Below are 12645 nucleotides of genomic sequence, written 5' to 3' on the forward strand. Positions count from 1 at the left end.
GGAAGTCTTTTGAACACTCCCATCATCGCTGGATCATTCTATACGTTAAAAAGAAACAAACTGAGATTCTATCTTAATTATTGTGCATTAAATTACAATACAATTATTACACATTGGATTCTAAAGATTATTGGGTTTTCTTACGTATGCTATTTTTAAATTAGTGAACACATTAAATGCAATGCATATTTAAGAATTATTAGAAATAATAATAGATTTTTTGTTTCCGTAAAGCATTAAAAATATATATTTATTTTTTCCACTGCAGCTCCATCGACTTTTCAGAATAAACCGCAAGGATCTGATACTAGTCTCCTGCCTTCTACTCCCTGCTGAAACTATCGTGTTGCTAAACAAACGTCGTGCTTCCTTTCTATCTATTTTTTCACAGCATCCGCCGCCGCAGGCATGCCGAGAAGCGTGTCATTACGCGAGCATAAAAGAAATCATCGATAAGGAAGGTGTTGAGAGCGAGATCGAGATACGCAAACTGTCTTAAACCGTATGGCGTCCGAGGTGCTAAGCGGCTCACGGCGAGGTGTTATATGCACAACGTAAGAATACTGGATACGAAACAGTAGGCGTTCGCAAGGTTTTCTTTATCAGACCGGCACACAAATCATTGGCTAGCCGAGAGCCTTACTCGAGATACTCGATCGATCTATAAAATTCGAAATAATTTTCAATGATAAAATAACGCGACAAAGTTCAAACTATGAACGAAAAAATGCCTCGACATTTATATATTTACATTTAGATATAGCGATACTTTATATTAATAGCTTTAAAAGAATGGAACTATAATATAGTATGGAATTATATGTTAATTTTGCATAAAAATATTTATGTAAAAATATGAATTTGCCATTAAATTTGTGATAATCTTTATTCCTCCTTCCTTTAACATCTTCCTACATATTGACATATTTGGAAGTCCAAAATTTCATCTACGTTCTGGTTCTAGTTGAGATTCTCACACAGCGCGTCGCCTAATTTGAACAGAGGAACTCGTAGCCGCAGGCGGCTTTTTACGCGGACTGCGAAGCGTGGAATTAACCGATGCTTCCCCCTTTTCTAAAACCAACACGTAATTATCTCACCGGCGGTTGCGTTCGGCAATTCCTTTCGCCCTGGCCTCTTTTTCCGCCGACAGGTTCGGCAAACGACGATACCCAATATTTACATGGCAGGTGATATCAATTATCGCCCATGAGCCGCCGATGCCCCGAAGCCGAGATTGCGGCTGAATCCGAATCTTGAATGGTTCCTCACCAATTTGCTCGATTCGCGCCTACGTCATTTTTTTTTTTTTCATATCGCTCTAGTATAGTTTGCACGATGTATCATAACTAGTGGTTTCATCGGCCACTGCAACGAATTCAAGCAACGAACTTGCACAGCCGAGATCAATGATGAAGGGACGCTCTGTGTGTGATTTTCTCCCGGAATTTCTTGAATAATTCTCCACAGATTCTCGATGCACGTTTACTGATTAGTAGTTCACACAGTGAAATAAGATGGAGGAATTATCTTTCTTAAAATATATATGCCATTATGACTCTCATGAGAAAAATATAAAAAATAACTTTAATAGACATGTCAATCAATGCTTTTCAAACGCAAAAAGTGTATTATCATACCTTAGACGAAGGAAATTTTGACTCACCCCTCCCCTCCCCCCCTCCCGAACGTGTTCGTAGGGACAACGGGACGATTTTTTTCTTGTTTTCCTCGAAACTGGGCGTAACGTTCCGTTGTAGCTGAAGCAAACGGTGACTCGATAAGCACCGTGATGGTCCCCCGAGGCAAAAACAAATAATAATTCGGCCACGAGAGGCCCACGGTTAGCTACAACGTCCGGCTGTGGTGCCCGTCTCTTGCCTTATTTGTAGGCGACTATCGCAATTTTGAAAATGGTTGTCTCATCACGAAGGGAAGAGCTCGGTCTGGGACGTTGCCGATTACAGGGCGCGCCAATGCTCGTCGTATTTCGGTGTTGGTTTTCGAGCCTTTTGTGTTAAAAAGACGCACGTAATCATCCTCCCCGCCCCCCCCCTCCCCTCTCTTTCTTTCCTGTTCCCTTCGATATTTTTGCGAACACGTAGAACCGAGTAGGGATCCAACGAAGTGGGGAAAGAACGCCCCATAGCCTGCCCCCCTTTCGCCCATCCCGTGACCGCTTCCGATCGCCCCCAGACCGCCCCCAGGGCCCACAACGAGCCGACTGGCCGACTTTTTGCCAAGTCGCGAGCTTAGCATAGGGAATCATCAGGCTTCGACAACAGGTGTCGGGGTGGCCGGTTTTCGAGCGAGTGCGCGAAATTGCAGACTCGCGCCGCCGTCGCCATCAAGTCGGTCGCGTGAGTGACTTTGCATGCACACGCGATTACGCGCTCGTAAACGACGAGCCCGTGTCCGGCCTCATTGCGCGGTTTTCTGTAACCGCGGAGGTGCAATTCATCCGAGGCCACGCGTGACAGCTTCATTTAAGGGCCGGCGATGGCCGACGAGTAAAAGGGAGTATTAATCTCGAAGAAAATGACTGTTTTTAACAAGCGAAGAACGATATTTGTTCATGAAGATGATACAAATCAGTAATGATTATTCACAAAAAGTAATCTTTGCACTGATTTCGCGCGATTTATGTATATACAACTATTTAGATTGCGATGTTTCGTTATATGTCTTGACGTAAAATGAAATGACTTCTTCGAATTCAGGATAAGTAATCATTACAAACTTATTTCGCACGATTGAAATATGCAACTCTGCGATATTTTGTTATATATATATATATATATATATAGTATATATATATTTTTTTTTAGATAAAACGAAAAAACTTCTTTGAATTCAGAGAAAGTAAACTTTACACACTTATTTCGTACGATTTAAGTATACAACTATTTTACGATGTTTTGTTACATTTCTTGACATACACAGAAAATAAGAGGACTTCTTCGAATTGGTGGCCTTTGACGAAATACAAATTTACAAAATCGTACGAGGAATAATCGATTTTCGAAAAAGTATCTCGAGGCCTAAATGCTCCGCTTTCGCATCCTCTTCAATTTTGTTGAAGAGTACACTTTTTACGTTATTATGAATTCAAGTGCATCGAAGAAGCATCGTCGAAAAAAGGGAAAAAAAGAGTAATTTAGTACCTTCGCGGACGAGAGGGAATTTTTCGGCCGCGTTTACGCTAAGGTAGTCTTAAGGGGTCTAAACGCGTGGTTTGTTTTATGATTTATAGGATTTGTCATTGCGTGACCGCGCACTGCGGAAAGGAGGGCCGTTGTTAGCGCGACACGCCGACAAAAGAGTGCACGCACACGCGCACACCTGTGCACCATCAGGCGGAAATTGCGGACGCCTCGTCGGACCTCAAGTATGTTTTAAAAAGATGCGATCCGTTTTTGCACGCCAAATCGGTTTGTCCGCAGAAACGTCCTCCGTTGAGCGCACACACGTGTGTGTGTGTGTGTGTGTGTGTGTGTGTGTGCACGTCCAAGCGTGTGAGCCAAAAATGGGCTCGTTTGGGGCTACAGCAGAACGAAAGAGCGAAACGGGGAATGAAGGCAGCCAGGAAGTGATTCGATGAGACAAAAAGGTTGAGCACAGCTACAAATTCGTTTCTCAGCAAAGTGGCAGCTGTGCTCACGGTCATGGCCGTATCAGCTTTTGAATCACAATAATAAAGATCGTACCGGCGACGTATGTATTATTGATGAATTCGCATTTATCAATTTTTTTGTTCGTTCTCCTTTAAAGTGCATTTTTTCACAACCTCGGACTATATCGTTTTCAGCACGTTTAAGTGTACACGCGAGTTAATCGCTCGTGTATACACAGACGTTTATGAAATTTAAATTACTCTACCATTTGCAATCAGAAACGCATCGACGTATCCAGTAATTTTATAATTAAATATAAAACATGAATTGTGTGTCACTCATTTATTTATTATCGAATTAATTTCATCAATCAATTTGATCAACCGGTGACACATAATTATCCGTTTGCTATCAAACGTACAGCTCTAATGAGCGTTCATAAATATAATTTTCGTTGGATGTATTTCTTCTTCATTAATATGCCGTGGTAAAGTTTGCGAAACAGCGTCATAAAAATGGAAAAATAAATTACGTGGCCGCACGACGATTATATCGTGACAGGAAGACGAGACGAAGGATGGACCCATGTCCTCCCCTCCCCCTCCCTCCCCCCCTCCCCGCCCCCACTCATCCCTGTTTCACTTTGCATTTTCGCGCCTACTTAGTAAGGTCGAAAAGAGAAACGGATGGAAGCGAACGGATGATCGGGCAGCCATTAAGGCGAATCGCGGAGCTAATCGCTGTCGTTGATGGGACATGGGACTGCTCCTCGGAGTCCGCCGGTGAGTGGCTCGGCTGACACGTCAACAAGTGAAACACTTTTTAAGCTAAAGAGTCTTTCGCCAAGAGTGCACTTAAGGACAGATGCAGTTTGCTACTGCATCTCCACGGACACCGTTGTGAGACGGATGATGGAGGAATGGATTTCTGATGGAAATGAATTCATTAAAATAAAATAATGTATGAAAATTACGCGGTTTCTACGTTAACTTAACGTACGAAGTGCTACGAAAGCTACGAGATATAGTCTTCACCCGACGAGCACTAATTACGAGCTTCACGATTACCTGCTTCCTAGTAACGAAGGTCTACCTTTCAAGGGCAAAGATCGTGTAATCTAGAGGAATCGCTTCTCGTGGACGTGGATTGACGGATGATTGATGAGGGCTCACGGTGCCGAAGCACCGCCTACACGATTTTTATAATTAAAGACCGGGATACTAATAGTTATTTTGTTATCTCTCTCTTATATGCCGAGCGCGTAAGGAAGAATTCGTATTAACCCTTCCAAGATGAAAGAAATGAAGTATTGAATTAAATTAATTCTGTATTTTAATTTTAAACCTTTTGATAAATACATACATAATAACATAGTGAACAAGTCATTAAACATGTACGTGTGTATACGATATTTGACAGTATATATATATATAAAACGCATAAATGTGAATTTGACTCTAAAATTAGTCTAATACGGTAAAATGATTATAAATTTATTTAACAAAAAACAATAGAAATAAGATAAATGTATTTATTTATTTTTATATAAAGCTTATTTTTATTTTCATGTTATAAAAATATATAATCATTTTACCGTATAATTTTTATTCCAACGACATTATTATTGTATAATTACTACAGCTTCTTCTTTTGACTGATTGCTTTTGGTATAGTGCTTCGTACATGGGCGTATTTTGGATTTTTCGTAAACTTAGGCCGATAATCGGATGAACCCACTGGTTTATACGGTGATAAATCTACATTTGATACTGAGTGGCATACTTTTGTAGATTCGTTAGATTTTTTAACAGGCGTAACATTTGCAATTGCGCCAACACTTTTACGTCTCTCGAAAATACTATCTTTCATTGCGTGCTGTTTAGACGAATTTGGTGTTTTAGGGGAAGTAGTACTTGGTTTGTGATTGTTAGCCGATGTTCTGGTCTTAACTGAAATGCCACTGGAATTGGAATAGCTATTAATTAAAGATGATTTTTTAGTTCTTGGCGTAACTTCTTTTGGTGATTTTGTCAATTGTAAAAATGAGTGCTGTAACATAAATAAATATAATATAATTCATAAATAATATTTTGTAACACAGATACTTTATCTTAAAATTATATTGCTTATCATATTATTAATATTACTATCATATTCTTACTTCTAAATGATTCAGTTTTGCCATAATGTTCATAACAGACTTTCGTATTTCATTCAATGATATATGAAAAAGATCACTTGATATATCAGACTTTTGTATTTCGTTCAATGATACTTGATAAAAATCACTTGATGAATCTGTTTCACCAATTCTTTCAGCATCTGTGAAATCTTTAAAAACCTCGTTGTTAATTTCCTTCGAGTGTTCCTCGCGAACAAAAGTATCAGATCTGCTAATGTTGCTGCTAACGTAAATCGAAGGATTCGATTGTGAAATAAACTGTAGAATGACAAATTAAAATTAATAATATATTATATAACTAGATAAAGTTAATTTTGTCAACTATGTGTGTGTGTGTGTGTGTGTGTGTGTGTGTGTGTGTGTGTGTGTGTGTGTGTGTGTGTGTAATAGGTAAATCACAATTAATTAGTAATTTGACTTATATTTGACTTGTATATATAAAATTATGAAAGTTAGATTATTCATCGATTAATGATAACATTTGAAAGAAGTAATGCGATAACGAAATTTACCTTCTTATCCTTTTGCAACGTATTGAAAGAATTCTCACGTTCTTTTTTAATATCTTTTAATGAGATATCAGAAAAAGAAGAAGACTCCTCATCCGTAGTAACAGATCGAACATCTTGAAATCTAAATATAAAACTATTGTCATAAAAAATATATATTCATAAAAAATCGTTAGACTATATATGAAAATTTCAAAACAACCTGCGCACATCCTCAACCTTAGGTTCCTGTTTCATCTGTACGACCGAAGATTCTAGAGTGGTAGCAGCGCTTGCGCTATCACATATTTGTAACGGATTATTCTTGTCAAAGTCCTTTTTTATGAGTACCAGAAGCACATGATGTATAGTAGACACTATTTGTTCTTCGGTTAAAGGCGTGATGGCATCGTTCTGAAATATACACGTAACAATCACAAATTATATGAAAAATTTCACAGGACGTGCGATAACTTGTACTCGTTAAACACACGTATACACACAAATAGAGTAACAGTCATTATTCACGTGGACACTATATATTTTATTCTCGGTGATAATATACGGTTCTTAATGGAACGAATACTTACATGCGGTGAAGCGGTTCTTGTGTAACGATTGATTAGACGCGAAAACTCTTGCGCAAAGTTTAGCACGCTCATTTTCGACTTTCTACCGCACGACAGTCTCGAATGATGTACGCAAACGAACCAGTTTCAAATGACTGCTCGATCGAGCGACTTTGTATACAAATTCATCATAATGACCTCCTGATATATATTAGCAGTAACAGCGGATAGTGTTGATAATTCTCTTGTTCTTTTCAACGCACGTTTTCGAAGAGTTACAAATATGTTTCAGAAAAGAATAAACGCGATTTAATAATTAAATATATTTCTGCGTTAGAACCTACTTGCCTGTCTCTTTCTTAAGTATTTTTGCGACACACGTGCCTTTCAATTATTACATTTTCTTTAAGCCTGATTTATATAAGACGCAGAACGCAAATCGCAAGCTTGTTGTGTCAGCCAATCCGATGCGTCAATTTTTAAAAAGACTTCGCGATTGGCTAACGCAACAAGCTTGCGACCTGTCTTATATACAGATCGGGCCTTAGACCAACCAATTCTTTAATAAATACGCGGAAAAATATTCGTCCAGATAAAAAGATTTTAATTTTTTCATTATTTACACAATATAGTAATATTAGTATAAAAATTGCATAAAATCCACTTAAATTAATTAATCAACTTAATTTAATGGATCGATATGAAGTGACGCAATAACATTTTTGAAATCCATGCAGGTTACTCTATATTTGTGGGAATCATCATTTTCTCTGTGTAACTGAACTACTCTGCTCCCACGAGCCATCTCCGAAGTAGTTTCTAAAGTACAATGTGGCCACTCCTCCGCTCTGCCAATTATTCCCTGCCACACGTCGGGCACTGATGGAGCAGCCCGCGAGAGAAGAGGCGTAGGGACATGATAAATCTCCCTCGGGGGAAAAACTAGCCGCCCAAAAATATATGCACGCCGGAGATGGATGGGTGGAGTGCAAGGGCGGTGCCCGGGTACGCAGAGAGAGTTTCGTCTCAGTTTGTTTCTTGGGACTCCTTCTCCGTAACCTGGTCCCTTTCTCTCCCTCGTCCCTTGTCGTCCTTGCGCACAGCGTGGTGTCTTTTTGTGAATTTTTTGGCGATCGACCGATTAGGGGAAGGCGGCGCTCGTCAGTCAACTCGGTGGATGAATCTTCGGCGTATGCAGATATGCGCGTCGCCACTTTGGGGACTGACTTAAAAAATAAAATTGTATACGCGATAAAATTTAACAACGCGTCCGACACTGCACCAGCTGCTCGTTGAGAGCGCGTGTAATGTCTTCCATCTGGAAGCCGCGAGCTAGTATTTAATAAAATACTATAAATTAATATACTTATAAATTAATAAAAGCCGTCATAATCATTGAAAAAGGTATTAAAACTCTTATAAAGTGTTAACTTTTCTTATACTAAACATTCGAAAAGTTTATTCGAAAAGATATTTCTAATTATAAATTCTAATGAATTAAAAGGATCCGATTCATACATATATGATAGAAAACTAAATAAATATACAGTGAGTGCAAAAAGTATTCGTACGGAGAAAATATTTTTTAAAAGCTTTATTTTTAAAAAGTAAATATTATCCAGCGAGAAATGAGTCGTCGAATCGGTATCGATACGATGATTTCAACACCAATTTAACGTTGACGATTCTTGTGTTGGGTAATTAACAATTTATTCATAAAAAATAAAATAGACTGTATATTCCTTATAATAATATTTATTGTTAATTATATTTACCAAAAAGATGTGTATTAATTATAGAAAATATATCATCTGGAAAAAAAGCGAAAATTAACAATTGTATTATTTGGATGCTCAAAAAGTATTTGTATAGTCAAGAAATTTAGCTTTTAAAATCAGGAAAATATGCAAAGCTCGTTTGTTTATGTTAGAACAGAATATATTCATTGATGTATGAAATTGCTAATTAATATTTATTTTCTACAAATAAGACTTTTTTTATAAAAAATTTCCTTGTACGAATACTTTTGCACTCACTGTATATACGAAAACTAGTTTAAAGAACATAAAGATATACAAGTCTATACGTTAGGGTTAGACAGAGCTTGGCCAGTGTTTAAACGTTCGCGCTGCTCAGTCCTAGCAAAATATTCTCTTTTCTCTATATATCTCTCATCGTTGCTTCCGATACACTAATTTCGGCATGTCTTTACAAATGAAAGGCTTCGCTGCGTCTGCATCGTTCCGTAGCAGCTTCTCAAATATTTATTATTTCCGATGCCGGATGTCCTCCGGCCAAAGCTCGAAAGGATACGACACTACGGAGGCGCATTTTCCTTCGCCGTTGCGAACCGCTAATGCACATGCAGCCGCATCCCATACAAGATATGCCGGCGGTCGTTTGAAGTCTGAACATGTTTGAACAGCGGTCATTGTCTTGTCTTCAGTTTCTTCGTTTTCTGTTCTTCGTCACTGCCGCTACTGCCTCAGCACAGCAATCTCAGTTCAGATAAGAAACGAGTCAAGAGCCACGCGAAAAGCATTTTTTACGACTTCGAAGAAGAAGCATTTCGAGCAGCGATACGTTATCATGCAGATTCTTCAATGATAATGAATGAATATATCACGTATAATTATACAACAATCGTTTTTTTTTTACACTGCAGCAATTTTACTGCCATATTAAAAAAAAATAGATGAACAAGAGAAAATCATTACTATTTGATTTAAATGTAATAAGAAATATCACAGTTGTATAGTGTCGGAAATTTTTGAAAATTACTTGGACCACCACCATAAAATCACTTAACTCGACCAGACATAAAGCACGTCTTATTTCGTGACCTAATATTTGACTTTCGCCACATTGGACCATAAGTCCTTCACGTTCGACTGCCGCCGTTTGTTTGCAGTCTGCTTTCGGTTTCGGCTCGCGCCGGGTTGATTTAGGATTTAAGGATTTCCACGTTTGTTATTCGACGATCACGTGAATAAATATACTTGAGATGATTCCTCTATTTAGGCAACCGCGGGTGGGCTCGCCTATTATTCGCGTAGAACTTGATTAACTACTTGCGAATTCGAGAAAAAATTTTGTTAAGTATATTTAAAAATATATTTAGGAATAAGAGTTTTGCACAAAGCAAACATTCAATTCCGAATTTTTTCAAGAATAAAATATTACGAATCTTGCATATTATCTATTATTATTTTCCTGAAAAATGTTTTCCATCCAAACTTAAATTTAAACTATTATTGTAAATTCGACCAGTGATAGTTCAATATGCGAGCACAAAAGATTCGTTTCTTCAGGCGGAAGACTTCGAGTCTAAGACACTCGGTCATGAGAAAGAAAAAGGAAGACTCGGAAGTTCATCGAAAGAACCGGTGGTATCGTCTGTTTGGATAGTCTTTAACTGACCATTACACCTGAATGAACCGCTTCAAAATGAAAAAGGGCAGCCTGATCCCTGATCCGACCGGCCTACTTCCTGTGGAACCCGAATGGGTAGACCCTAGAGACCAACGGTCAATGGTAATAATGACGAATGTTCTCTCACTATGATTCCCGACGAGCCGCGTGTCGTTTCTACGTTTCCAACTGGTCTTACCTGATCTCCTTTTAAGCGTATTCGTCGACTCTTCGGGAATACTCGAAGAATCAACAAGACGCGCAAGAATCTCGGATCGCGTGATTGCAAAAAATCGTAGTATAGTGTCTCACTAACCGCGAGACACAATTTTTGATCTTCCAAGAACGATTCGTTCTACTCTTATGAAGGGAATTCACATCGCTGAATATAACAACGTTACATATGGCTGATGCCTTTGACCACATTTATCCATTATGATTTTTACGTGATTACGTGTGTCTTTCTACCGACAGTACACAATGGGAACTCGTCGTTCACTCCCAAAAAATAATGTAAAACAATACACTTAAGCGCTTTTTGTGCACACAATCGGTCACGTTTGCGAGTGAGAACTGCAATTTCGAAGTAATGATGAACATCCGTTATGGCGCGTAGATTGTCGCTATTATCGTTTACGACTGAAGATATAATGTTATATCGAGAGCAAGTGATCCTTCCAACCACAAACCACATTCACCTTGAGTGTATTAAAGTGTCCAGCATCAGCTACGCTAAGATAGAAAATAACGACCTTTAAAAGTAAAGCCAATTTTGCTTAAATTATATGAGTACACATTATTTGCATACTGTGTAAAAGAACAAAGTACTCGTATATATTATAGTGAGATTGACATTGATAGTAAAGTAACAATAATTTTATTCGTTAATTTAATTTCTTTTCTCTTTTATTCGTTCAATTAGTCTTGCGTTCGATATATTAAAGGAAATAATAAACGCGCTGAGTTTATAAATACAATAATTTTGCAAATTTTAAGTGCCAAGTGTATTACGTGCTCCTTGTAGCAAACAACTTGTCTCATCCATCATCTCCAGCAAGCTGCGACCATCGCCGCTTTACTTTCGTCGTCCAGGGAGTTGTCGGGTTTTAAAAGAGACAGCTCAGTGACATAACACGTCTCGTAAAGGAACACGTTCGGTGCGCGACGAAAACGAGAAGGCCGTTCGAAGGTAGCACCTTTTCTGCTCTTATATGAATTCATCCTTCTTTCTGCAAATCGAAGGGCCGATCTACTGCCCTTGTACAACACCACCGGGCATTGTCGCCTTCCCTCCCTTCCAATCGCTTGGGAGTTGCTTCCAAGGAATTGTCCGAGCACGAAGAAACTACGCAGTAACGTAGTGGGGACGTGAGTCGTGTGGCCGCACGCGTGTTTACTTAGGATCATCCCCCTCGGCCACCGGGATAATTCCGGAATCCCGAGTGCAAATCTCCGAGGCAGACCTGATACGGATTATAGTATGAAAATCGTTGGTAAAACGTGGCATTAGGCAAGGAAGTTGAGGCTTCAAACATAAGCTTCATTTTCCCTATTAAAAATCTTATAAAATTCGTTATACAATAATGAAATGCAATAACGTAAAAATCAAGACATCTACCATCCCGCGTCACGACTTTCACGATTAGGTGCGAGATTGGGACTAATCGACTTCCGCCAATAAATCAGCCGTATCAAGCTAAGCTGCGCTGTAACCTGATAACCGTACCGCCCTTTGCAGTTCCTGTTTGTTGTCGATACCGTTGGCTCGGTGTTCTCTTACAAGTCTCCACTTGCTGTCCAGAAGTTCGCCGGTTAGTTGGAAACGGGTCTCGAAACCGCTGGAAAGTTCCGCTTGTAGTTTCTCCCGCTTCATCCAGCACAAAGAACGCCAACTGTCGCCAACAGAGATACTGTCCAGATCACCACCGTTGGTGGTTCATTAAAAATGTTGGAGCAGCACTTGCGGCTTGGTCCACCTGGTTTCCTGTCGCATTCCAATCAATAAATTGATGCTGGATGATGACATTTTAAACGAGCGCTATCATCAAGGCGATTATCAAATTTATACATACGTATATATTCGCAATGAAAATGTTACATAAGTTTGCATAATGATCATAATTCGCATTTACATATCTTGCAGATGTTTCTATCACAATATAAAACAATATTGACAAGTGTTTGGATGAAATTTATCGTGAGTTTATTGAACGAATGTAGCAATAATATCTTTTGTTGTAGAATTAAGTATAAACCACTAAGCCAACATCGTCATTAGACCGTTTTCGCGATTGGAGAGATTGCGTTGTTATTACAGAACTCCGTAATAACCTTTGACGAGTATACAACCAATTTTGGAACGATTCGTGATGTTGTAAAGC

The 12645-nt window shown here is 38.8% G+C and overlaps 1 protein-coding gene across 1 annotated transcript; it reads right to left on the bottom strand.

The window, feature by feature from the left end:
- Positions 1-5249: 5249 nt before the first annotated feature.
- Positions 5250-6948, bottom strand: LOC108751085. The gene is made up of 5 exons (XM_018491036.1): positions 6875-6948; positions 6514-6698; positions 6309-6441; positions 5776-6054; positions 5250-5663 (listed from the first exon to the last, which is right to left on the bottom strand). Exons 1-5 carry the CDS (start codon positions 6944-6946, stop codon positions 5250-5252), a joined length of 1083 nt encoding a protein of 360 aa, XP_018346538.1. The 5' UTR covers positions 6947-6948.
- Between the last annotated feature and the right edge of the window lie 5697 nt (positions 6949-12645).

The sequence above is a fragment of the Trachymyrmex septentrionalis genome, unplaced genomic scaffold (genome assembly GCF_001594115.1).
Source record: "Trachymyrmex septentrionalis isolate Tsep2-gDNA-1 unplaced genomic scaffold, Tsep1.0 scaffold40, whole genome shotgun sequence".
Lineage (NCBI taxonomy): Eukaryota > Metazoa > Arthropoda > Insecta > Hymenoptera > Formicidae > Trachymyrmex > Trachymyrmex septentrionalis.

Excerpts from the sequence above, each read along its gene's own strand:
- LOC108751085 (XM_018491036.1), bottom strand. The coding sequence starts at position 6,946 with ATGAGCGTGCTAAACTTTGCGCAAGAGTTTTCGCGTCTAATCAATCGT. Across the intron at positions 6,699-6,874 it reads CAAGAACCGCTTCACCGCAT|AACGATGCCATCACGCCTTT; the intron begins GTAAGTATTCGT and ends TGTATATTTCAG. Across the intron at positions 6,055-6,308 it reads CGTTGCAAAAGGATAAGAAG|TTTATTTCACAATCGAATCC; the intron begins GTAAATTTCGTT and ends GTCATTCTACAG.